At 36.9% G+C, this 24,061-nt stretch overlaps 1 protein-coding gene across 5 annotated transcripts; it reads left to right on the top strand.

The window, feature by feature from the left end:
- Positions 1-1,281: 1,281 nt before the first annotated feature.
- crtc1a (CREB regulated transcription coactivator 1a) lies at positions 1,282-21,293 on the top strand. 5 transcript variants are annotated; one of them, XM_079612378.1, is made up of 14 exons: positions 1,282-1,533; positions 4,549-4,665; positions 5,700-5,848; positions 5,988-6,041; positions 7,671-7,759; positions 7,905-7,990; positions 8,076-8,119; positions 8,392-8,603; positions 10,022-10,161; positions 10,281-10,457; positions 12,702-12,806; positions 15,345-15,431; positions 17,453-17,633; positions 19,494-20,566. In XM_079612378.1, exons 1-14 carry the CDS (start codon positions 1,306-1,308, stop codon positions 19,643-19,645), a joined length of 1,821 nt encoding a protein of 606 aa, XP_079468504.1. In that variant the 5' UTR covers positions 1,282-1,305; the 3' UTR covers positions 19,646-20,566. The 5 variants fall into 5 exon arrangements, with proteins under 5 accessions (XP_079468504.1, XP_079468506.1, XP_079468507.1 ...); XM_079612377.1 differs by having other exon boundaries at positions 1,284-1,533; positions 7,926-7,990; positions 19,494-21,293; XM_079612379.1 differs by having other exon boundaries at positions 1,376-1,533; positions 5,700-5,839; positions 5,982-6,041; positions 19,494-19,785.
- Positions 21,294-24,061: the final 2,768 nt, after the last annotated feature.

Here is a 24,061-nt window from a genome sequence, read left to right as displayed (position 1 = left end):
ATATGTATATGAATACAACTGGAAAAAGTTGTGAAAAGATGTCTTTCAGTTAGTCAAATAGCAAATAGCCATCTACTGGTTAAAGTGATAATTTGTTACTTTAAAAACTGCATTTTCCAAAAGATGTGCAAAAATCTTACACTGAACCGTGTCAAATTATCCATGTCATCCATGAATGAAAGTTAGAAATGTGGGTCAAAAAGACCCCGAACAGCGCACAAGGGTTAAGACAAATGGATTTATTGTTTGTTGTGTTTTAAGATTTAAGAATCTCACTAACACCTCTTCCATGATGCCAAATGTTCTCCTCCTATTCATATTTTACATTGAGGGGGTGCATACAACATATTTGCCCACCGGCAAATATAGTTGCCGCACATTCAAATACGATTTTCAAGAAAAAAAAAAAACCTGGGGAAAATAAATGCAGAATACACTCTAAAAAATGCTGGGTTGTGTCAACTCAATTTTGGGTCAAATATGGACAAACCCATCCTTTGGGTTAAATTTTTTAATTACATTTTTAACCCAACGTTTGGATTTGTCCATTTTTTTAGAGTGATGTTCATATGGCACTATTAACACGACTATACTCAATGCATGAAAGAAACCATTCAGAAAAATGTGGGCACAAATGGGTTAAGAGCATGGTTAAGAGTCGATTCTTTAAAGTGAATCAGCAACAGAGTCAGATTTATAGCCTACTGAGTAAAAACACAGATCAGAATGTGTATTCCGACTCCCGAACGTACGACTCCCATGGGCCGGTTCTTTTTAACGATACTTGTGTGATTCCCGAACGAACTGTTATTTTAGTTAATCAAAACAGTTAGGAATTAATCCATCAATGAACAAAAGTTGTTTGAGGTGTGTGTGTGTGTGTGTTAATAAAGACTCGTCTTTTCGGTGGCTATATTTTTACGAAAATAATTGAGTGAAATATGATAGGTAGGGTATAGCCAGACTACTACATTTTTGTTTATTTTATTTTATAGTTAGGGCCAATAATTGTATTGCATAAACGTCTAAGAAAAACGCATTTTAAATATTTTAATTTATTATAGCATATCTGTTTAAATCGGAAATAATGTCATAATTTAACAGACTGCTGAGTGCATAGCCTAGCCTAACTGGATTTTTCCCTAATATTTCTTCCTCAAAGGTATTAAAGAATCGTTTATGGAACCGAATGAGTCAGAATCAGCATCACCTTATTCCCACTCCTAATCTTCATTCATTCACAGCACACATAATAATCCTCGAATATTGGCTGTAGAACAGACGAGGAGAACTCGCGCGCTCCAGATGTGCGTGTTCATACCATGGTTCATACGCCCACGCGCACGGACGCGCGCACGCAGCAGCGTCTCATTGAACCACCAGAGCGGAGCTCAGGAGGAGAGAAACATGGCGACCTCGAATAATCCGCGAAAATTCAGCGAGAAGATCGCGTTACACAACCAGAAGCAAGCGGAAGAGACAGCTGCGTTCGAGGAGGTGATGAAAGACCTGAGTATTACTCGGGCGGCCCGTGTAAGTGTGTCTGTTTTCTCTTTTATGGCAGCATTCGTTTGCAGCCCGAGGTGCGGGGCAGAATTTATGTTGATACGACACGCACGGAACCCGCTTGTCTGGACGTAAACAATAACAAACGCCCCTCTAGTGCGCGTTTGTCTCTAGCGTTGATTAATGGATTGCCTTCCAATGGATGCTGTTGAGATGTTTGATAATAACAGACGGTCACGACGAGGCCTTATAAAAGTTGCCATGTTCACATCTGCAGTGGATGAGTGTGAATGGATTGAGCGTGTGTTTTGACAGCCACATTACAGTCACTCGCCATTATAGCTGGACTGTAACTTAATCAAGGTTAATCTAAATGTTCATTTCATGGTGTCATTCCTTACTGAAAGGCTAAACCTCAATGTTTGTATTTATGTTTACATGCTCTCAATGAATAATTTAGCAATAAACAACAACGTAGGCTATTAGCTCAGTTCAGATTTATTGCCCAGTGCACTTATGCCAAAATAAGGAATCCAGCAAACTGATGACAGGGTTGTGATCAGACCAAGACACAGACCAAGCCTGCACTGCTTAACTAACATCCCACCCAAGATTAAGACTAAATGCTACTAATTTCAAAGTTATGCTCAGATTTTCTGTTTTGTTTTTGTTGATTGTTTCTCTTGTTACTGTTTAAATTCAGGTGCTTCTAACATTATATAAAATATGTATGCCGCATTGTGATGTATTAATGCATAATTTTCCATCCGATGAACGATAAATATTGACGGCTAATCAGAATCCATTCGGCTCAAGTATTTAAAGTAGGGATGCACCGACATGAAAATTATGGCTGATAACCGGTAATTCTTTATATTACCGTTATATAATATTGGCCGATAAATCTAAATAAAATGTTATCAAATTTGAGAGCCTGATTACAAAAACAAAAAGTCTCACCATTAAAAGCCATGTCCCAAGCACACAAGTTCTCATTATAATTTTATGTAGCCTATTTGACAGACTTGCACTGCACATGTTGCTCTTAACTGTATTTTCCTCTCTTTTTTTGTGAAGTGATTCCACTCATATTTCAGGCAATTCAAAACCATCATGGCGAACAGTTAGGGTTAGTCTGAAGAACATCTGAAGTGTCTCAACTGAAGGAAATAATCCATTATTTATCGGCTTTAATATATCGGCCACATTTTCTTATCAGGCCCAGGGTTCTACGCTGACCTTTCTTTTTAGGAGCATGGGCAAAAATTTAGGAGCACCTTCTGATCAATGACAGAAATTAACCTTCCCATTATGAGGCGATATTCGACTCCTTAAAATTACTTGCCGGGCCTTTTTTTTTTTAACCTTTGTAAGGGTGCTTTTTCTAACCTTATTAAATGTGTCATCTTTTTTGTCAAATTCATACATTTCTATTTATAAATTGAGTTAGAATAATAAGACACAATCAGTAAGAATAAGTTACTAATCAAATTAAATTAGTATCAACAAAATTCATATTTGCACTGCAGAGGTGGCGTATTTGCACCAATGAGGCTCAGAAGTGGCATGAATGCATTCAAATTCATGATAACAATGTTATGAGATTAATGTTTTAAATAGAAGGTTTTGAATAAAGAATTTTTAAACGATTTCAATAACGGAAATTATACTTTAAAAATGAATCTAAAACTGCCAGTAGGGGGCGTGAAGTCACTGTCTTTGTCACTGTATCATTCATGCAATCGATTCATTCAAACGGCTGATTAATTCAGGAACAAAGCAAGCGACAGTCTTTATGAATGTGGCATTGACTCGTTTTAAAACGCAGATTATTTCATAAACGAAACACCCGTGTTTGTTCGTTGATGCACAGTGGTTCAGCTGTGATTTTATTTGGAACTATTTTCGTTGACGAAATAGAGCAAAATCTGACAATACTGTTTCTAAAATGTAAGTCACAATATTAACGTTATGTTTATTAAATTGTTGCATAAAATCAGACTTTCATCAGAAACTCCATATAATCATTAAAAAGCTATCACTCATCTCTCAGTTAATCGCGATCTCACAAACGTCCCTTGTAATCAATTAAGTTGTCTACACTACACAATTAATCTTTTATTTACATCGTGTCTGAACTTTTTTGCAATGAGAGGATCCGCGAGCTTGCATAACTCAGTACTGAACATACTCCAGCCTTTTGGACTTTAACTTAAACTCCTCTGATTGGCCATTCTGTTCAAGAAATCAACAGATATGTCTGTGATTGGCTACATTACTCAATGCTGCAAAAAACATGTTCTCTCTCCATGCTCTCCTGAGTGCAAACACTTATACACACTGGCACGTTTGTAAAATCTGTTTGGCCAATATTCTGCTGTTATTAGTTTCAACTGAGGGTGCTCCCTCTAGCACCCCCACCGGGCCTGATTGGTTCAGTCGCACTGGTACTCCTAAATACTTTTTGACAGTCGCACGCAGTAAAGTCGCAAATGTGACTGAAATGGTTGCACTGTAAAGCCCTGAGGACGATAACATTAAATATGAATATATCGACCGATACCGATATGGTGGCGGATATATCGTGCATCCCTAATTTAAAGCGGAAGGCGACATAACTGCAGAAAACGCTTATAATCAGAACGTTAGTGTATGTTGGTGTAGACCAGGGATGTTCAACTTCGGTCCTGGAGGGCCACTGTCCTACAGAGTTTAGCTTCAACCCTGACAAAAGCTCTTTTCTAGTAATCCTGAAAACATTGATTAGCTTGTTCAGGTGTGTTTAATTAGGGTTGGAGCTAAACTCTGCAGGACAGTGGCCCTCCAGGACTGAAGTTGAACATCCCTGGTGTAGACGCTAATATAGTTATGGTTATTGTTACAAGGTTTCCTTCGTGTCCTTACTTATAATTGGAAGTAGGCTCTTTTTCAATTAAGAAATATCACTCCCGGAAACCTTGAATGTTGTTTACAGCAGGGCAGTTTTACTTTAATTAGTATCTCACAGTTTTATTGATTGGATGTTTGTTTTCTGTCTTGCAGTTACAGTTACAGAAGACCCAGTATTTACAGCTTGGTCAGAACCGAGGACAGTACTATGGCGGCTCTTTGCCAAATGTCAATCAGATTGGAAACGCCACCATTGACCTTTCCTTCCAGGTAAGGAGCAGGTGATATTGAGTATGAATAGATGTGTGGAAAACAAGTTGTGTACGGAAATGTTATCTTCATGATTAAAGCTTCATGATTTTTGATGAATTGAGAATAACAATTTTTTTGTTTAAAATAAAGATCACAATTCTCCCACAATTCTGAATAGACAACTAAACAAAATAACATGTAATTTACTAAAGCTCCTGACAAAATGTTAATTACTGCAGTCTATTTAATTATTTTGAAAAAATTATTTAAAAAAAAAGTGATTTGAATGATAATTTAATTACTGGATTAATCAGCGTTTTTGAACAAATCTCTTGAGAGAATAATTCGATGACAAATACATTTTTAACAGTCACTTGTCACCACCTACTGGTGTAACAATGTAATTAATCTTTATTTGAAGCATCAAGTTACTTTCCAAAGGTGATTTACTTTATTTTGATTGCTACTGTAGACATCAGTGTTTATAACCAAACTATGACTTTTATCCCAGTACTTCTGTGATCATTTTAATATTTCTATATTACACAAAAATAACGATACTGTGTGGTTGAGAAGACTGTTTGTGAAGCATGTGTGCCATAGGTTGCCAACCCCTGGTATATTGGACCCATGTGTGACATCATTCTAATGTTCCTGCTGCTGTCTGTCTTTTTAATGTTAGTCAAACAACAAAAGACAGAACAATCACTCATTGCTCTTGCTCTTGATTGCAACTTTTGTAACTTTAAGGATTAATTGTCTAACTAATTGATCTATGTTTCATGGTTGGTAAAAAAAATATTTATGTCAAGTTTCTTAAGTCGCTGGCCATTGGCAGCTGTGGCAAACAATTAGTGTGAGGCCCTGCCTATACAGTACAGCTGCTCTCTCTGGCTCAGGGCAGCACCAATGCAGATTTGAATATTTGCTGTGATCGTACTTATCAAAGGTTTAATAGACATTGCCAAATCATTGTCATTTAGGAATAAGATCGTGTGGGTGTTGAAATCAAAATTGTGATCTTTTAACAATTAATCGTGCAGCCTTATCAGACTCCTTTTCAGAATTCAGTATTGGACACAAGTAGAACGACTCGTCACCATGGGTTGGTGGACAGGGTCTATCGGGACAGGAATCGCAACACGTCGCCACACCGCAGACCCCTCTCTGTGGACAAACATGGCCGTCAAATATCCTTGATGTGTCTAGTCATGAATGCAGACAGAATTATTGCACTGCTTTGCTCTGTGTGCCATACAAAAACATAGTTGTTTAAAGTTTCTGTGATTTTACTTATACTGGCATTATGAAGTCCTTAATGCTGAATCTCACATTGATAGCTGTCCATATGCCTCTGTGTATCTGTCACCACCACCTGATACCAGCTGGAGGAGGTGAGAGTTTATACTCGCACAGTCTGCTAAAGAGTGTACATATGCTGTATGTGCTGGACTAATATGCTAGATAGCTGTTAAAATTGCATGTCAATAATTATTCTTCATAGCTCTTTGATAGCTCAAATAATGAACTCCGATATAGTTTATATAGTTGTTATTGTAACATTGTAATTTTTAAGTTGTTTAAAGGGGCTGTATGTAGGCTAGAATTCAGAAACCCTTGTTTTTAGTGACACCGGTGGCCATTACGTGAACTGCAGCCATCAAATTATTGGCCGTGCTCGCACTGGTGCGCACATGTAATGCCTGGTACACATTGTAGGATTTTGGACTGTCTGACGAAAGATGACCAATTGTGGTGATTTCTGTGGTCGTGGCTCCTAAACGGTGGACCTATGTAGTACAGTGAGAGAGGTTCAAAAACGGCCGTTGTCACGGTCTTACGTACAAAGTCACGGTCCTACAAAGATAGCCGGCGATAATTTTCCGAAATTTAGTTTGATCTTCTCACTACATGTTTGCTGCTACGACCTACGTCTACTGACTAGCCAATAAAAATGCCACATTAAATAGCGTATTGATCAACGCGACATGGCGCTAAAACTACTTACCGCCAATCTTGCTCTATTCGTTTACCACTAGCATGCTGATGACGTTTTATTTGCCATCCGTCGCTTTGCAGATGCGTGTCAGGGTTTCTCTCGCCATTTAACCGCGGAGACGTTTCCTAAGCGATATAGCCTACTGTTAACGGACATTCAGACGCGTCCTGGCTGCCGAGAGCGACTTTTAGGCTACGTTCACACTGAGATCCTTAGTGCTTAATTTTTTAATCTATAATTTTTTTTGTTTAGCTGTTCACATTGTTGTTTTAAATGTGGCCAATATCAGATTCCAATGTGAACCAATCCTGGTCCTGAACTGACCCGCATGTGCAAAAGAACGATTAAAAAGGCGTCACGCCGCACGCTGCCATACGGAAGTAAACACGGAGAACATTATAGTAAGTGATTACCTGCTTATTTACAGTGTGATCTGCCGCGGAAGCCAGTGAATTTATGCACAGGCAATACAAAATAAAAAAGGAGCAGAGTTTTTAAACATTTATGATACAAAGCCTGTGAGAAAGTGGCAGTTAAGAAAGCATCTGGTCATAGAGATGTGGATATGAGTGCACAAGCTCAGTTATTCACCGGCATTATGTTGACAGATGAGGTAATTCAAATGACAAATTGGCAATACAAAAAATTATTAATATATGAAAAAAACGTACATATAGCCCCATTAACTGTAAATTGTGTATTTTTTTTATGATTTATGATATAGCCTTTGATACTAATATTGCAACAAAAATATTAATCATCCTTAATAGCTTCTTAAAATGAAAGAGCACCCATAATATGCTCTGTATGATTTTTTTTATTTTTATTTTTTTTACAGTTAAAAATGTGATTGTAACGTTTTCTAAGATAGCTTGCTAAAAGGTAGTTTGCTTATTTAATGTCAGTAATTATCAAATGTTTGTTTATATCTTCTTACCACTATTGTGCATTTGAATCAGCATGTTGTGGTACAATATAATCTTACATCATGTGATTCTTGAATTTCTTTGTGCTTGTTCTGTAGGACCAACTCAGACTCTGCCCTGCACCAGAGCACTTTGAACCCACAAGATGTTTTTGCAGGAGGGTCTCAAGATTTTCAGACAAAACAAGGTTTTTATTTTATTTCATTTCATGATCTTATTAAATGCTCTCATCAATGATCTAATGCCAGGTTAAAGGTTGCTGTGAACTATATCCTGTAGAATGTCCCCCACACTTGTTTCAGCGTATGATTTTATCCCTCTCTATGTACTAGTTTTTCTTCTCACTATGCCAGGAACAGGGGAAGCTGAAAGTGACATGGACAAAGAATGTCAAAAGCTGATATGGGATCACAAAAAGGTACATTTTAAAATAGATTTCTTTACTATGGTTTTCATGTGATCTTTTATCAACAAATTATTTGTCGTTTTTTTCTTCTTCATAGAATACTTCACCAAGGCACAAGTCAAACAAAATACCTGGAATCAAGTAAGTGTGGTTCCATTGGATTTTCTTTTTGAAGCTGATAAAGTTTAAAGTAGATGATAGGTTAATATTTAAGGACCATTCAATTTGGAGAGTCAAAGATTCATTTGAGCAAACAATTATCCATTTATTATTCAACCCAACAGCTATCTAGACAGACCTACTCCTTTATATCAGCCTTGTTTTATCATATCATAATCAGTACTATGGGCTTTTTCTGTTGACATATCTATTTATCCTGGTTCGTTTTAACATCCCTCGTGTCATTTCCCCAGCATATTTCCGTCTCCAGATCAGGAAATGACTTCATCTCTAATCCCAGTGGCACACAACACGGGCGGCTCTCTGCCAGACCTGACCAACATCCAGATTCCCCCTCCTCTCCCCACACCTCTGGACCCTGATGACTCCTCATCCTCTCTCAGTGCCTCCAACAGCACTGGCAACCTGTCCAACACTCACATGGGCCTCACGTCTGCAAGCCAAGGTGATTCTGACAAGGATACGCATTAGGACAGTGGTTCTCCCCATTGACCAGTATTCAGAGGTTCCCACCATTTAGGATAATAGGTTTCCTGCTGTAACCTATTATCTGCTGTAATGACAAAGTTTGAGAAGAATCTCTAATTAAAGTTTTAAAAAGTTTTACAGTTCCAGAAAGTTTAATGGCTGAATGTTCTTCAGGGATCCCACTCATTTTAAACCAATGAATTAACAATTTTTCCCACGCATTTGTAATCTACTGGGTTGGGTAAGGATTTAAAAAAAATGTTTGGTGACACTTTACTTAAAGCATTTGTATATAATACATCATAAAAGTATTTTGAATGCATTAATTATGCCTTGTAAGTAATGCATTGTATGGTCTCATGAATAATTGTAACCACAGTTATAATACATTATATTACTTATCTATTCATTGAACACACCTTATTAAAGTATAATGCATTAAAACGCATGACAAACAACCAATTTCAGATGTAACAAGGAATCTGCAAATATCATAACGCGTTTTAAAGGAGAACTCCGGTCAATTTTAACATTGAGCTCATTTTTTTGTAAATTTGGAGTGCTGTCAATACAGAGAACAACGACAAAAATCGGTGTTGCCTACACTGTGTTATCCTCTTTTTAAAATTTGCACCCTGTTGACTTCAATGGGGCAAGTTTTAAACCAGCTTTTAGCCTCTTAACATCCTTGATGTGTCACTACAAGTGCCCAGCCATGTGAGTGATTCTTTTAGAGTGAACACGGTGAATCTGACTGCAGTAGATGTGAAAGATATGAATAAAAATGATGTTATTTCAACCAGCGCAAATACCTGTATTTACTTCCTGTTTTAGGGTCGAAGTCCAAAGTAGTCGATTGTCGAGTTTACGCGCGTGATCATGTAACTAAACCTATGCGCGTGAACTCGACAATCGACTACTTCGGACTTCGACCGAAAACAGGAAGTAAATACAGGTATTTGCGCTGGTTGAAATAACATCATTTTTCAAATGCATTAAATCTTACATTATGAATACCAAATACATTAAGGCTTTAAGTAAATTGTTACCAAATGTTTTTACTTATGTTTTACAATTTCTATTAGATAATTATAGGATATGAATTAGGATATGCACTCTGTGTGCAAAGATGTCGTGCTGTTACTGTCATAATACTCGTTAATGATGATTAAGTTACATTTGTGGGCAAGATATATTGTATTAATAATATCTATATATTATTATAAAATCTATTAATATAATAATATCTATTAATGCCCCTTTGTCTCTTTCTGGGTAAAACTAATAACGGTGTCTGCAAATGTCTAATATTTCCAATTGAATGATATCATACATAAATGGATTTTTAAATGGATACTATTAATTCAGCATTTGATGTGTGACATGTTTTCTCAGCCCAGTCCACGTCGACAGTGAGCTTTCAGCGCCGGCATGAGAATGTAGTTCCTCTGATCCTTAACACAGACTCCCAGCAACATCCGAGTCTTCAGCAGCTGTCGCCCACCATCTCTCCACCGCTCTCTCTATCAGCACAGGTAACACTGCTCTCATACCTCCAGCTGCTGAGAAGGGCAGATTTAAGGTGGTGTTACAGGTGGAACATTACTTCCTCAGATGCTAATAGACTGTCTCAATCTGGACCTATGGTAAATAGGAGGTGGCGATAGATGCTATGACGCTTGAGCAGCAGTTGGCTCAGTATGCTTTCTTCAGTCAGCCGTCCACACAGACGCAGACTGTGGGTGGACTTTCTCATCTCCAGCAGAACACCCAGCTGCCACCTGTCTCAGGAAGCCAGACGCAAACCTCTGTGGGCATGGATATTAACACGGTAAGATCACATCTCAGCACTTACCTCCATAGAGCTGCAGTGCATTTCTAGATATTGGGTATGTACGGTCTGTCAATAAGATCTCACAGGGCACTAAATGACATTCAAAATAATCACGAATACAGTACCAGTCAAATGTTTGGGCAAACCTACCTATTGTAAAAATAGGTAATAATAGAGAATATATATATATATATGAAAATTGTCTTATATATTAGATTATTTTAAAGCTACTCTGTGTAGGAATTACTCCCATCTAGCTATGAAATTGTATACGACTACCAACTGAATATTACTTTCTAGCCCCTCCCTCTCCGAGGGCGTTTTAACTCCTACGATGGCTGTATTATTTCAAATCTGCCGGCAGTCGCAAGTAATCTTGCCCTTGCATTCGTCACGGTGCCACTGAGCGTAAAAACGCGAAGGGCGAAGCTTGAATTTCCAGGTATGTCCATCTTTGGCTAATGTATTTTCAAGATGGAGGCGCAACATGGCCTCCGCCATTCGAGCAGCTCACCCGTATGTATTATAAATGGCAGATTCTACGCTTACGAGAATACTTGATTAGTTGGTAGAAATAATTATACATTAATGAGCACATAAAATTTTGAAAGAGCAAAGTGGTTTTTGCTAAGAATCAACTTAAAAAATGACACAGTGTAGCTTTAAATCACCTACCTTTCCCTCTGCACAACCTGCTCATTCTCTCAATTGTACAATTATTTTTTTAACTGATATAGTCAAAATTGACCGTTCGCAAAGACCCGCCCCCCTTAGTTACTGTCGCTATGTCCGACAAGCTTCGCCGCTCTCACGCCACACCATGTTCTCACGCAGTAAAAAATACATTGTGGAGCAGAGAGGACACTGACAACACGCTGACAGACAGGACAGATCAGGTAACTTTTCGGTTACTTTCGATATTAAACATATTAAACAAAGTCTCACCTTTCAAAGTTGGTCATTTTTTAAAAGAAATTTAAACAATAAATACCGTTTTGTGTCTGACCGATCGCTGTAGAGCCTCAGTTAAAGCTGCTCGTGAACTGATCATCTCTTCCTTCTAGTTATTTAGAATCATATAGCATTTATAGCATCAAATAAACATGAATGAACATAAAAAGGAATGTTGTTTTAACTGCGGAAAGGTGTCAGTACACTCTTTTTTTCAAGTTCAAATCCTCCCATGTTAATCTACCAACTCTCCTGACTGCTTTGTCGGACATAATGGCGAAGTAGGATATGTCAGATCACCTGTCAATCAAACTCCATGCGAAGGGTCAATTGCGAGATATAAGTACCATACCTTCTGGTCCATCTTTATCCATTTAAAAACATAAAGAAAAAATAACATAAAAAGAAAATGACATAAAGTTTTCTTTTTTCTTTTTAAGAAATGTATTCAGCTAGGATGTTTTTAATTGATTTAAAAGTGACAGTAAATACATAATGTTTCAAAAGATTTCTGTTTGAAATAAATGCTTTTCTTTTCAACTTTCTATTCATCAAATAATCCTGAAAAAAGTATCAGAAATTTTAAAAAAGCAGCTGATTTCAACTGATAATATTAAGAAATGTTTCTTGAGCAGCAAATCAGCATATTAGAAAGATTTCTGAAGGATGATGTGACACTGGAGACTGGAGTAATGATGCTGAAAACTCAGCTTTGCCATCACAGGAATAAATTACACTTTAAAAATATGATAAAGCAGTTATAGTAAATTGTAATAGTATTTCACAATATTACTGTTTTACCTTTTTTTTCTTTCTTTTTTTTAATCAAATAAATGTAGCCTTTTTTAAGCATGAGACTTTTATTTTTATTTTTTTACATAAAAGAAAATTCCTACCTCAAACTTCTGAACAGTAGTGTATGTAGACAAACGTATTTATCTATAGAACTAATTAAGAATTTAGGGATAAGCCTTTAGACAGGGGTTTTAAAATAATGAAAAACGCAATTAAATTATTCATGTCCATACTTTTGACTGGTAGTGTAAACAAAACGTTTCAACGAGCTGTGTTCTTTCTTTCTCATTTAAGTTCTCAGCTTATTCTGTTTTAAACATCTCCTCAGTCTTTACAGTACTGGTACTATCAAGTAAAGACTGAACAGTTTAAATGGCCAAATAATCAGAGACATTGTAGTAAATTATTTCCTGACTAAATTGGGAGCCACAGGCCAAAGTCTCAGAGGTGCCCTATAGGGGCTCCGTTGGTCTAACTTGGTGTTGTTCCATATAGGCTGCTTCCCTCCAGCAGTACCGCTGTAGGGTGGGGTCTTCGGCCAATCAGTCTCCGACCTCTCCGGTCTCCAATCAAGGCTTCTCACCGGGGGGCTCGCCTCAAGTAAGGCGAACCCAGCAGCCGCTGCTTCCACCCTGTAGTTTGTTTTGTTTGGAGCCGATCTGGAGCCTGTCCCTTTAGCCGCTCTGTGTGTCCTAGTCCAGTCGTGTCTCCCAGTCTCTCTGATCCTGGCTGCTTCGCTGTGTGTCTGAGCACCACTTAGTCGTTCTGTGTATCATGCTGAGTAGCGATATAGGCCAGTTTCATTGAAAGTGCCATTGCTGTTACATATCCTTTCACCGGATCATGTTGATATTGTGCATTTTGAGCATAACTGCTGGTTGTGTCAGTTTGACACAAGATTATTGTCTTTTAAAATTTATTTTTTAATGAAATGTTAATGCTTTGAATTAATGACTTGCAGATTTAGAGAGTAATAATTAGAAATTAGACTTTTGTATAGTTCTTTGTATCTTACTTGGTAATTCAGGGGTCTTTAACTCCCTGTATCTGGTACTGCTAGACAGTGTTAGAATTAGTTTTTGCATCTCTGCGACCAATCAGCCAAAATCGACGAAGAGGGCCTCATTCTGAAAAAAATTATTTTCTAATAATATCTTATTATTTTGGAGCAAGATAATTAAAAAAAACTGTTTCAGCCAAAGGCCTTTTTTTTGTGTGAAAAATAAATATATTTTTTAGAATAGTGCAAACCTCTCCCTGTTTTTGTGGAGAAAAAAAATACAATATTAGGCTACATTGAAGCTAGGGTAGGCAATGTTTTTTATAAATTGTTTTGGTTATACTGGTTGAAACTCTTTTCACATCCCGATAGCAATCAATAAAATATTAAATAAATGCATATATATCTTCTGTGTAAGTCAGAAGACCAAATTTTTTTAAAACCCGGGGTGAGATCCGAGCCGGATCGGGTCCAAAACTTTGAGTGCCCTGGACATGGGTTGGGTCTTGATATTAGTAAATGTGCTTTTACCGAATGGACCTCAGAAGATCCAATTTTCAAAAAAATATACCAACGTTCCACTATTCGTTTCAGGAGTTTAACAATATTTTATTAAAACAAATACATATTAAATAATTCTATGAAAACATTATTATCCTCTTCTCTGTCATTACGTTTTTTTTTTTAAATAACCAAACCCTCCAGAATACTGGTGCGTGCAGCAGCGGTGATCGCTCTACATAGCGAACCTTGTGCGTTTTTTCACTTCAACTGCGCTCTGCAATAACCGTGCCATTCGAGAGGATGAATGTGGGCTGGGAATTTGCTTCTAAAATACAAATTTTCTTGTCATTTGAGTTGAAGCATACCGCTTAAAGCTATTTCATGAGGTACATTCATGCACAAACACTGCCTGCAAAGTCATTGCCTGATAGGGCAGCGATGCAACAAGTCAGCTCCCTAAGCTTTCAGACCCAGATGTAGACAGACAGTCACTGAGCGCCGAAAACAAACATCAGAGACCATTAACAGTTCCTCCTGAACCAAAACAACAAGCTTATGCTGCGTTCACGCCATGTCGTAATAATTACCTGTAATTAAGAGGTGGCAACCCGTGCTGTGATTTATGCGTTTCTATGTCAACACGGCCAATACCGAAATCAAACTGTAGCAGTCAGGTGGTACAAGTGGAGCTCTGTACGTTTTTTACGTTCATTATTATTGTAATGTTATGTGCTTTGAGACATGAGGTAATTTAACGCCGTCTCGTGATGCTTTGCAGAATCTGCTGTGTGTGTTCATGTGTGGCTTTGGAGACGCTCTAAAGGGAGGGTGGGATCTTATGGTTTCAAAGCTAACTTGCTACTACTAGCCTCTGAAAATGTAATATAAAACTAAATGATTCCATAAATAATTAATAATGATTATTTTTAATGGCTCTGCAATCTAATTCATATAAATTAATATTGTACTATATGCATGTTATTATGAGCCAGACCTAAAATGCAACATTGAGTTTTATCAATCTGAGTTATATCTGCTCTGTTTTAATCCACTAATGGGGCTAAAAAGGGTTAAAGATTCTGTGCTAGTTCATATTTATCACACATAATTATATAAGTATTTTAGTTACTCCGCCTTTGGCAGTGAACACTGCTCTAGAGTCCACTGACTACTCAGATGGGTCCCACAGTCTCACTGTGGCATTATTTTTTCATAAGTCATATGACTTTTTTTAGTCAAAAGTCTTATGACATATGAAAAGAATATGACTGTAGTGATGTCCATTGTGTGAATTTTTTACCCCCATTTCTTTCTTGTACTAGATACTGGGTTAGGTTTAGCTTTTTGCCTATCTGTTGCTTTAACAAAGTGTTACATTTCCATACAGCGCAACATGTTTTTGTTTGAAATTAGCCAAAATGTCTTTGTCAAACATGGTGATACAGAATTGATGTTGTCAATTTTCTTGCATCATGAATTGACGCAGAATGTCAATTTTTTTTATTTATTGATTTTAATCCTGTCATGGGCTGAGAATATTATTTTAAGGCCTGTGTGATAGTCAGTGATCTGTATTGATTATCTTTAGCCTTTTCATGGATGGTGATTTTAATAATAATGTGTTCTCATTTTAGCACTCATCCATTCTCGGAAGTGTCTTTGGTGATGCCTTTTACGACCAGCAGCTGTCTCCTCGGCAGACCAGCGCTTTGTCTCAGCAGGTGAGGCCACTATGTCCAGTATAAATAAGTTGAATCGTACTTTAGCTGCTCCAGCCCATCTGGAATTTTTTTAAGACGCATATCAAGTTTTAACGCAGTTCTATTTGTTCATCTAAAGTCAAGGTCACATTTATTTATATAACACCTTAAAACAACATGAATGCTGACCAAAGTGCTGCACAACAGACATAACAAAATATCATTATACAATAAAATTGAAATACTAATAAAATATATCAGAAGAAAAACATCAGAAAATAATAGATTTAATACAAAACATCATCAAGCAAATAAAACAATTAAAACTAAAAGTGTTATCAGTTTAAGCATAAGCCTGAGAAGAAGAATATGTTTTTAGAGATGATTTAAATAGCGTAGGGGATGATCTAATGGAAAAAGGTAAGGAATTCCAGAGCTTTGGACCAAGAACTGAGATAGCCCTGTCACCCTTGGATTTAAGTTGAGATTTTGGAACAATCAATAATAGCTGGGTGGAGGATCTAAGCATTCTCCCAGGACAGTAGAAATGGAGAAGATCTGAAATATAAGAAATATGTGAAGAACTAACCTATCCAGGAACAATTGCTCTTTACATGTACGAGCCACTAGAGGGCAGCTGAAAGCTTTAGGATGACAAGTGTAGGGTTCCCTGTGAGCTATTCTTTAGTAGTGGCACATAAGAGACACAAAAGAGATGTACTGGGACATAGATTTGAATCCAACCTGCATAATTTTTTTTTGTTTGAATCTGCATCATGTTCAGACTCCAGGGGCATGACTTCCCTGTAAGAAAATGTTGTACATTTTAAGTCTAAATGCATAAATCTGGTGCATTTTGAGAGCAAAATTAAGAAATTTGTTATCCTGTAAAAAAAAAAAGTGTGCTTTAGTCATTTATTTATTGGTTGCAAATATATAAATGGTGATGGTAGGGTACATTAGTCACATACACAACATATAGTAAATTATAGTTTATAATGGTCAAACATGTAGAGTATACATTTGAACCATCAAAAATATGTATCGAAAGATGTTACTTTTGAATTAATTTGTTTCTAGAATAATAAATGTAATACATATTTATTGTATTTATTATTATACAATTCCTACTGGCAAACTTTGCACTCTGAAAACATTTCTAAAGCCCTTTAATCATTGGATTCTTCTGGGCTTGGCCTATTGATGGAGACCTCAAGCATGCTGCCAGGTGAACTCCTTGCAGTCAGTTATGAAGGTCTAATTTTATCTGAAAATAAGGGTAAAAATGTGCGCGATTTGCATGTGTATGCGCAGAAAACCACCGTCTGTCAGGCCACAATTGTAAACGATTATACTGGTATACTACAAAATGTATACTAGTTTTCACGTTTATACCAATCTATCATGTAGGTAAGTATTGCGGCCCACCCCTGCAATTTGGTATAATCAACATAAGCATGGTGACCGATGGCTATCTTCGTGAGGTAACGTTATGTTTGCTGTCGTACACTAATAATGATAAAACTATGTTTTTACTAGTGGACAACTACAGTGGAGACTGTAACATTTAGTTTGTAACAAAGTAACAAAAGTTACTTTAAAGGCAGCATTTATTTGATTTAAAAAAAAAAAAGTTACTGTGAAATATTACAATTTACTATAACTTTTTTCTACTTTGATATATTTTTGAAGGGGCATTTATTTCTGATGACACAACTGAATTTTTAGCATGATTACTCGAGTCTTCAGTGTCACACGATCCTTCAGAAATCATTATAATATGATGATTTGGCGCTCAAGAACAATTTCTTCTTATTATTAGTGTTGAAAACGGTTTGTGCTGCGTCTAATATTAAATGAAATGCTACTGCATTTAACAAATGTGATTATATGCTAAATGTCTTTGTTTTTGGTTTGTGCATACCCAGTGACAAGGACTGTATTTTTTCTTTTTATCTTAACAGAAGAACTGTATGTTTCTTCCTTTGATTGTCTCCTTCAACCTTCACTTTATAGTCATTGAGTTTGTTTTGATTCCTTAGCTGGAGCAGTTCAACATGATTGAGAATTCCATCAGCTCAAACAGTCTGTACAGTGAGGGATCCACTCTAAACTACTCTCAAGCTGCGATGCTCAACCTCACTGGGTGCCACGGCAACCTGCAGGATATGCAGCAGCTCAGCTACAGCAGCCATGGGAACATCCCCAACATCATTCTCACAGGTATTGCACCTGCCCCAGTTAGAGATTGCATAATATTGCATGATCCTTTGTTGTACATGTGCTGATGATGCTGCCGTGAAGTCTAGCATCACAGAGGTCCCTCTAAAACAGGGGTCTCCAACCATATTTCATTTGAGAGCTACTTTTTAAAAATGAAAGTGGCTGAGAGCTACTCATGTCTCTTAAATTAAATCTCTTAAATGTATCATAACTCTCAAATTAACAACAATCCATGATGATATACCCCTGATAGAGTTTTGGTATACACGTCACTCTTTAATGTCAGAGAAAAGAACAGAATCAGAGTTGCAGTTCTTTATGGAACACTGTACTTTGCATATTATAGTGTAGTCGTCTACACATAACTATAGTTGGTTTTTATAGTGCATCATATCTACAGATAAAATGGTATGAAAAATTCCATATCACGATCATAATGACCAAAATGATCACCGCTATCACGGTATTAAGTGTGCTGGAAACATTTAAAAAGTACTAACACGACACACTAAAGTCATTTCAAGTTTTATGCCGAAAACCGACTAACAAACTTAATTAACGGCACTATACACTTTTTGGTTGCATAAACATTCATATAAAAACGTGTAACATACAGGTGCCTTACAACATAACATGTTATCTACCAACCTGTACTACATGTTCAAATGAAGTTAAAAAAAAGTTTAAAAAACAATTCATAAACATAAACAATGCGTTATTATCTGAAGTGTTGAGATCTTGAGAACGCACAGTAGCTTAATTTCCATTTACCGGTTAAAATGTAAAAAGAAATTGGTCCGATTTTCACATTGGTCTAAACAAAAATGTCAGACAGGCTGAATGAAAATGTAAGTCCACTTTCTGACAGTAGGTGCCGCTTATGGAACAGCAGCTGCGCTTATAAACACTGCTTTATTAGGTATTGGAGTGAAGATGAAAAGCAAATGCTATCGAAACTTTTGTGAAGACAGTTGGTTCCCCCTTAGAGATACATTCATATAATTCATACATTCTTTCATATAATTCCTCTCAGCACTCTGTCTTCTGTCATGTTTTCACAAAAACTAAACCTACACTCCATGCTGTTCCTGTGCAAGACTGTCTAACTTTGCTTAATGCTGGACAGTTTTTACCACAAGATTTTCAGATAACGATAATCAAATACGGTTTTAATACTAAAGCTCTAAGCCGGACTCGGACCCGCCGCTCTAACAAGGAGGCTAAAGACCACAGTCTCTAGCGTCAGTCGATAGAACGCCTCTTGAGATTATGGGAGTGAGGTTTACACGCACAGCACTCACTGGCCTTCGTCTGTTATATACTAGCGCCGCAGGTTAGGCACAAACATCTTTCACCAACATTTAAAAAAACGACAAAAAAACATGTCCCATTCCTCATGAAAATCGTATGGTTTTTACTTCCTTTCTTTTTTTTTTTTTGCTTGAATGCTGTCTTTACTCATCCTGATACAAACCAAGTTTTGTAGTTAATACTGCCTTGTAGCCGAGTAAGCGTGATGACATGCTTGATTGAAACTTAGCCGTCCCGGTATTTTTTTCCTATTGTTGGTTGTTATTCTGTTATGTTGTAATTGCATCTGCATGTTAAATAAATAAAAAAATAACCTCACGGCCGATGTGTCAAATGAATACTTGATTTGAGGGGCTGGGACAATTTTAGCTCAATTTTAGCTCACTCTGATTGGATGAAAAGTACGTATTGGCGAACTACCTCGAATTAGACCAGCTACTGGTAGTGTGTTGGAGACCCCTGCTCTAAAAGTTGAACCTATTATATTAAGCATATTTTAGTTAAAGTCTCCTCCAAGCCTATCCAAAGAGCTGTCCAACTCCCTAACAGGTGACATGAGCTTTGACGCAGATTCCCAGTTCCCCCTGGATGAGCTGAAAATCGATCCGCTGACACTGGACGGCCTGCACATGCTCAACGATCCAGACATGGTTCTGGCCGACCCCGCAACAGAAGACGCTTTCCGGATGGACAGGCTGTAATCTTTAGGTATATGATGTTCATTTGTCCTTCTTTGAGATCGGTGTGATTAAAAGGGAGAGAAGCAGCATGTCTGTGGGACACTTGACCCTGTTTCTCAAAGCCCATCCTCTGGGAAGAGATTGCTGAGAATGTTGCCACCACATGCTAGGGGAAAATGGGAAAGCAGTGCTGCCTCGACCTTTTGAGCAAGCAGCCCATCATTTCTTAGGATAATACACTCACACCTCAGCAATCATGGATTCCTTTAGCTCTATGTGAGAGAATGTGACACTACATACGATCCCTCGTGGTTCAATCATGTGTTCTTCCATTTCATTTCCTGTAGAAGCCCCTCCTCCTCCTCCTGATGCACACCGTACATGCCTGTTACTTTCCTTTTTTTCTTTTACTACAAATATTTATTTTATGCACTTTTATACATGCATATACCACCAAAAGCATTGTTTGTCATGATCTGATTCATTTTCCTACGCAAATGTTTCGTGCTTTTAAGAGCAGTAATGGTTAAAAAGGAGTGTTAATCCTCCCCATTTTAAGGGCTTTTAGACATGAACACAAATGTACTTCAGTGCAGTCTGAACATATGATTGTAATGTTTAATAGATGTCTAGTTTCGTCTCACCGTGCTCAGATAGCTGTACAGCTTAAACAGTGATAATGTGGCTCAAGATGATCAAATTAATCTAGTTGAAATGTGTCTAACTGGAAATCCTAATATCAAAGGACACATTTGATACAGCTTAAAAGGGATATTCACCCAAAAATGAAAATCTTGTCATCGTTGACTCACCCTCATGCTGTTCCACACCTGTATGACTTTTTCTGTGCAAAACAGATGATATTTTGAAGAAATATTTTTGTCCATGCGGTCCAAAACAATACATTTGGACCCCATTGACTTTGTATGGAGAGAGAGAGAGAAAAAAAGGCCAGACTTTATTCAAAATATATTCTGTGTTCCACAAAAAAAGAAAGTCGTACAGGTTTTAAACGACATGAGGCGATGATGACAGAACCTTCATCTTTGGGTGAACTATCCATTTAAAATGTGCAATATATGATTCAAAGAGATTAATTAACTGTGTCAAATGATTTGAAAAGATTCAAAAGGCAGTAACTAGTGAATAACTGCTTTAAACTTTTTCGTGCCAGTAAACTGGTGGTGTTTTAAATCAACAGACTTTACATATTCAATGTACAGTATGTAATGTTACAATATGGCCTATAAGCTCAGCCATGGTAACTGGTACAGTCAAAATGATGCTGCAAACTTTAACATTACTTGTAAGTTCCTTCGGTTTACTCGAAAAGACGCATGAAGACAGTATGTGATCATGGTGATCGTTTGCATATATGTATCAGAACTAGTCACTGTGATAACCAGATTCTGCCTTACACTGAAGATGCAGTTTTTGTCCGTTTTGTTCTCCGTTGCTGAAGGTGTTTTCTGGTACTGTAAAAGTTGCTGTATCTCATGAGGTTGTTCTAGTGCAAAGTTCTCATTCATCTTCTGGTAGCCTCGTGATATCAAATGCCCAAAAGGGGAGGTTTACTACTCTTTTTAAATCCTGTCACATTCATCTTTATCTCATTTTCCTCAGACTTTTATACTCTAACCGCTTTTGTAAGTGTGAGAATTTTGTTTACAAAATTGAAAACATCTTAATGTTTAAATTATTGAAATGCTATATATATATATATATATATATATATATATATATATATATATATATATACACATACTATTTTAAGAAATGTTGTTATCCGTGTAAAACTTCTACGTACAAGGGGATAATCGGATTTGGATTAATATCTATGCAAAGCATAATCAAACATACTAGATCACAAAAATACTAAAGAAAAGGCTCAAACAGCCGTATGGCTTTTATAGCATCTGTGGGTTCTGAGTCCGTGCAGCTAAATTTTACTTGCTACATGGATTTTTTTTTTTTGTCTTTAGTCAGCAAAAAGGAAAAAAAAGAGAGAAGCCGTTAATGCATGAAAAACGTTTGGATTCTCCGTAATGGATTCTTTTTGTAAGGCATCTGATTGCACTGTGTAAATTTCCTGTATAAAAAAGCATGACCTACATGTGCTTTGTCTCTGACAACTGTTTTCATGAGGATCATGCTTCGTGTATTCAAAATGTAAAATAATTGACGGGAAGGATGTGTCAGGTAATCAGTTACTGCTATATTCCTTTATTTGATTGCCTCATCAAAAATAACAGCATTGCTTAAACCAGAATGTATTTTGACACTTGTAGGACCAAACATATTACTGAAACTAGCATTATTTTTGTTACTGTGATGTTTGTGTACCTTTCCATGTGTTTAATAGTTGCCCTCTGCATTGTTGTGGCCCCTCCATTTCATTTGCAAGAGGCTGCATTGTACAGATGTTCAGAGCTATTGAGCTGTGAGTGGTTTGATTTTGATTTTGCATGTCTGACCATCACAAGTATTGGTGATTGATAAGCTGTGCACTTTTATCTTTTTGATATTTTATCTTTTTGATATTTTACTTTACATCTCTATCTATGTGTTCTGCATTTGTGAACGTACTACATGAGATCACTTCCTACATTTACTTGGCACTTTAATCGATACCCAATCCCCCTCCCATTCTTTTCACTACCCTCTGAGTGACTGTTAAGTGCACTGGGTCTATTTCCCCCCACTGTTTGGCCGATTTTGCCTTCTATTCTAAGACAAGTATTTTTGAAAAGGATAAAAGTATCTGTTGTCTATTTATGATTTTATACTTGGTCAGCGCTAAAAAAACGAAACAACTTTTTTATGTAGTGTTAGGAAAGAATGAAAGTTCCCCGATATTTAAGAAATGAAGGCAGGTTACCTTTCTGTGTCAATTTACCGTAGACCAGTTTACCTTTTATAAAGCTTCATCTGTGGATCATAGTGTATCATTACCATGAATTGAACCAATCCAGAACATTTCTGGTCCAGAAAGGAGAGCATGCAGAAAAAAAAGGTCCTTCATCATTGTACTTATTCAGTATCTAATGTATGCACAGCCTTCATGTACATAAATGCTACACTTATACATTTCTATATTTTAAAATGTAAGAGTAGAGCGCAAAATATCAGGAGTCTGTAAAAATAAATAAATAAATATATATATATATATATAATTAAATAAATGAATAATATGGAACTGTATGTTTTTACATTTTAAAATGCTTGAAGTGGACACTATACTGTCCCTCCGTTCAGGGGTTTCACACTTTCCTCGAACTCATGTTTTAAATACACTATCAAGTGTGCTCACACTTCTAGCCAAATCATAAAAGAATCCCTACTGCAAATGTACATGCAGTTTTGCTTTTCAGCCTCTGTACACTGAACATTGTTGAAGCTTTGTGAAATAATATTCTCTTATGTCTTTGTTTTGTAGTATTTGCAGTAGAACTATTTGTTGCTGGCTGATATCCTTTTATTTCGTGTTTTGTTTGTGTGTGCATTGGGAATTGATGTTTAAGTACTGTAAAAGTTGTCTTCACATGCTCAAGGTCTGTTTGCTTCAGTGTGTCGTAGATCTGTGATTTCTTTGCTGTGGTTGCTTTATCTACTCAGTTCCTAGATTTCCAAATATATTATTTGTAGGCCAGATTTCTTTGAATCAAAAATATTTTCACAAGAGTCCTCCTTTACGCAAAAACATAAGATAACTGTTTTGCAGGATATTACGGTGCACCGCACATAACATGCGGACAGTCATGGGCATGATTTACTAATTCGTTCACTCATTTTAGTAAGACTTTCGTTCGTCTTCAGAACACAAATCTTTTTTTCATGAAATTTGAGAGCTTTCTGTCCCTCCATTGACAGCTACGCAACTACCACATTCAAGGTCCAGAACGGTAGGAAAGACATCATTAAAGTAATCCATGTGACTCCAGTGGTTTAACCTCAATTTTATGAAGCAACGCAAGTGCTTTGTTTGTGCAAAAATCATAATTTACCACTTTATTTACAAAAATATTGACCTGCAACCCAGTAGGGAGAGCTCCATGACGCATGTGTGTTGTGTTGACTCAAGAGCTGACGTAGTTCCGTGAACGCGCTTTAGATAATATTATTTTGTAAATAAAGCTGTCAAATTTTTTTTTTTTTTTTTTGGTGCAAACAAAGCACTGGAATCATATGGAATACTTTTATGTCTTTACAACTGTTCTGGACCTTGAATGTGGTAGTTGCGTAGCTGTCAATGGAGGGACAGAAAGCACTCAGATTTCATTAAAAATATCTTAATTTGTGTTCCGAAGATGAACGAAAGTCTTATGGGTTTGCAATGACATGAGGGTGAGTAATTACTGACAGAAATGTCATTTTTGGGAAATGACATCATAAATATCTAACCCTTTAATTAAAACTAGTTAAAGTAAATTGTTGCCA

The sequence above is a fragment of the Phoxinus phoxinus genome (assembly GCF_949152265.1).
Source record: "Phoxinus phoxinus genome assembly, chromosome: 5".
In the NCBI taxonomy this organism is placed as follows: domain Eukaryota; kingdom Metazoa; phylum Chordata; class Actinopteri; order Cypriniformes; family Leuciscidae; genus Phoxinus; species Phoxinus phoxinus.
Note: the sequence above shows the minus strand (reverse complement) of the source record. Positions and strands in the feature narration are given on the sequence as shown.

Excerpts from the sequence above, each read along its gene's own strand:
- crtc1a (XM_079612378.1), top strand. The coding sequence starts at position 1,306 with ATGTGCGTGTTCATACCATGGTTCATACGCCCACGCGCACGGACGCGC. Across the intron at positions 8,604-10,021 it reads CCTCACGTCTGCAAGCCAAG|CCCAGTCCACGTCGACAGTG; the intron begins GTGATTCTGACA and ends ATGTTTTCTCAG. Across the intron at positions 15,432-17,452 it reads CCAGCGCTTTGTCTCAGCAG|CTGGAGCAGTTCAACATGAT; the intron begins GTGAGGCCACTA and ends TTGATTCCTTAG.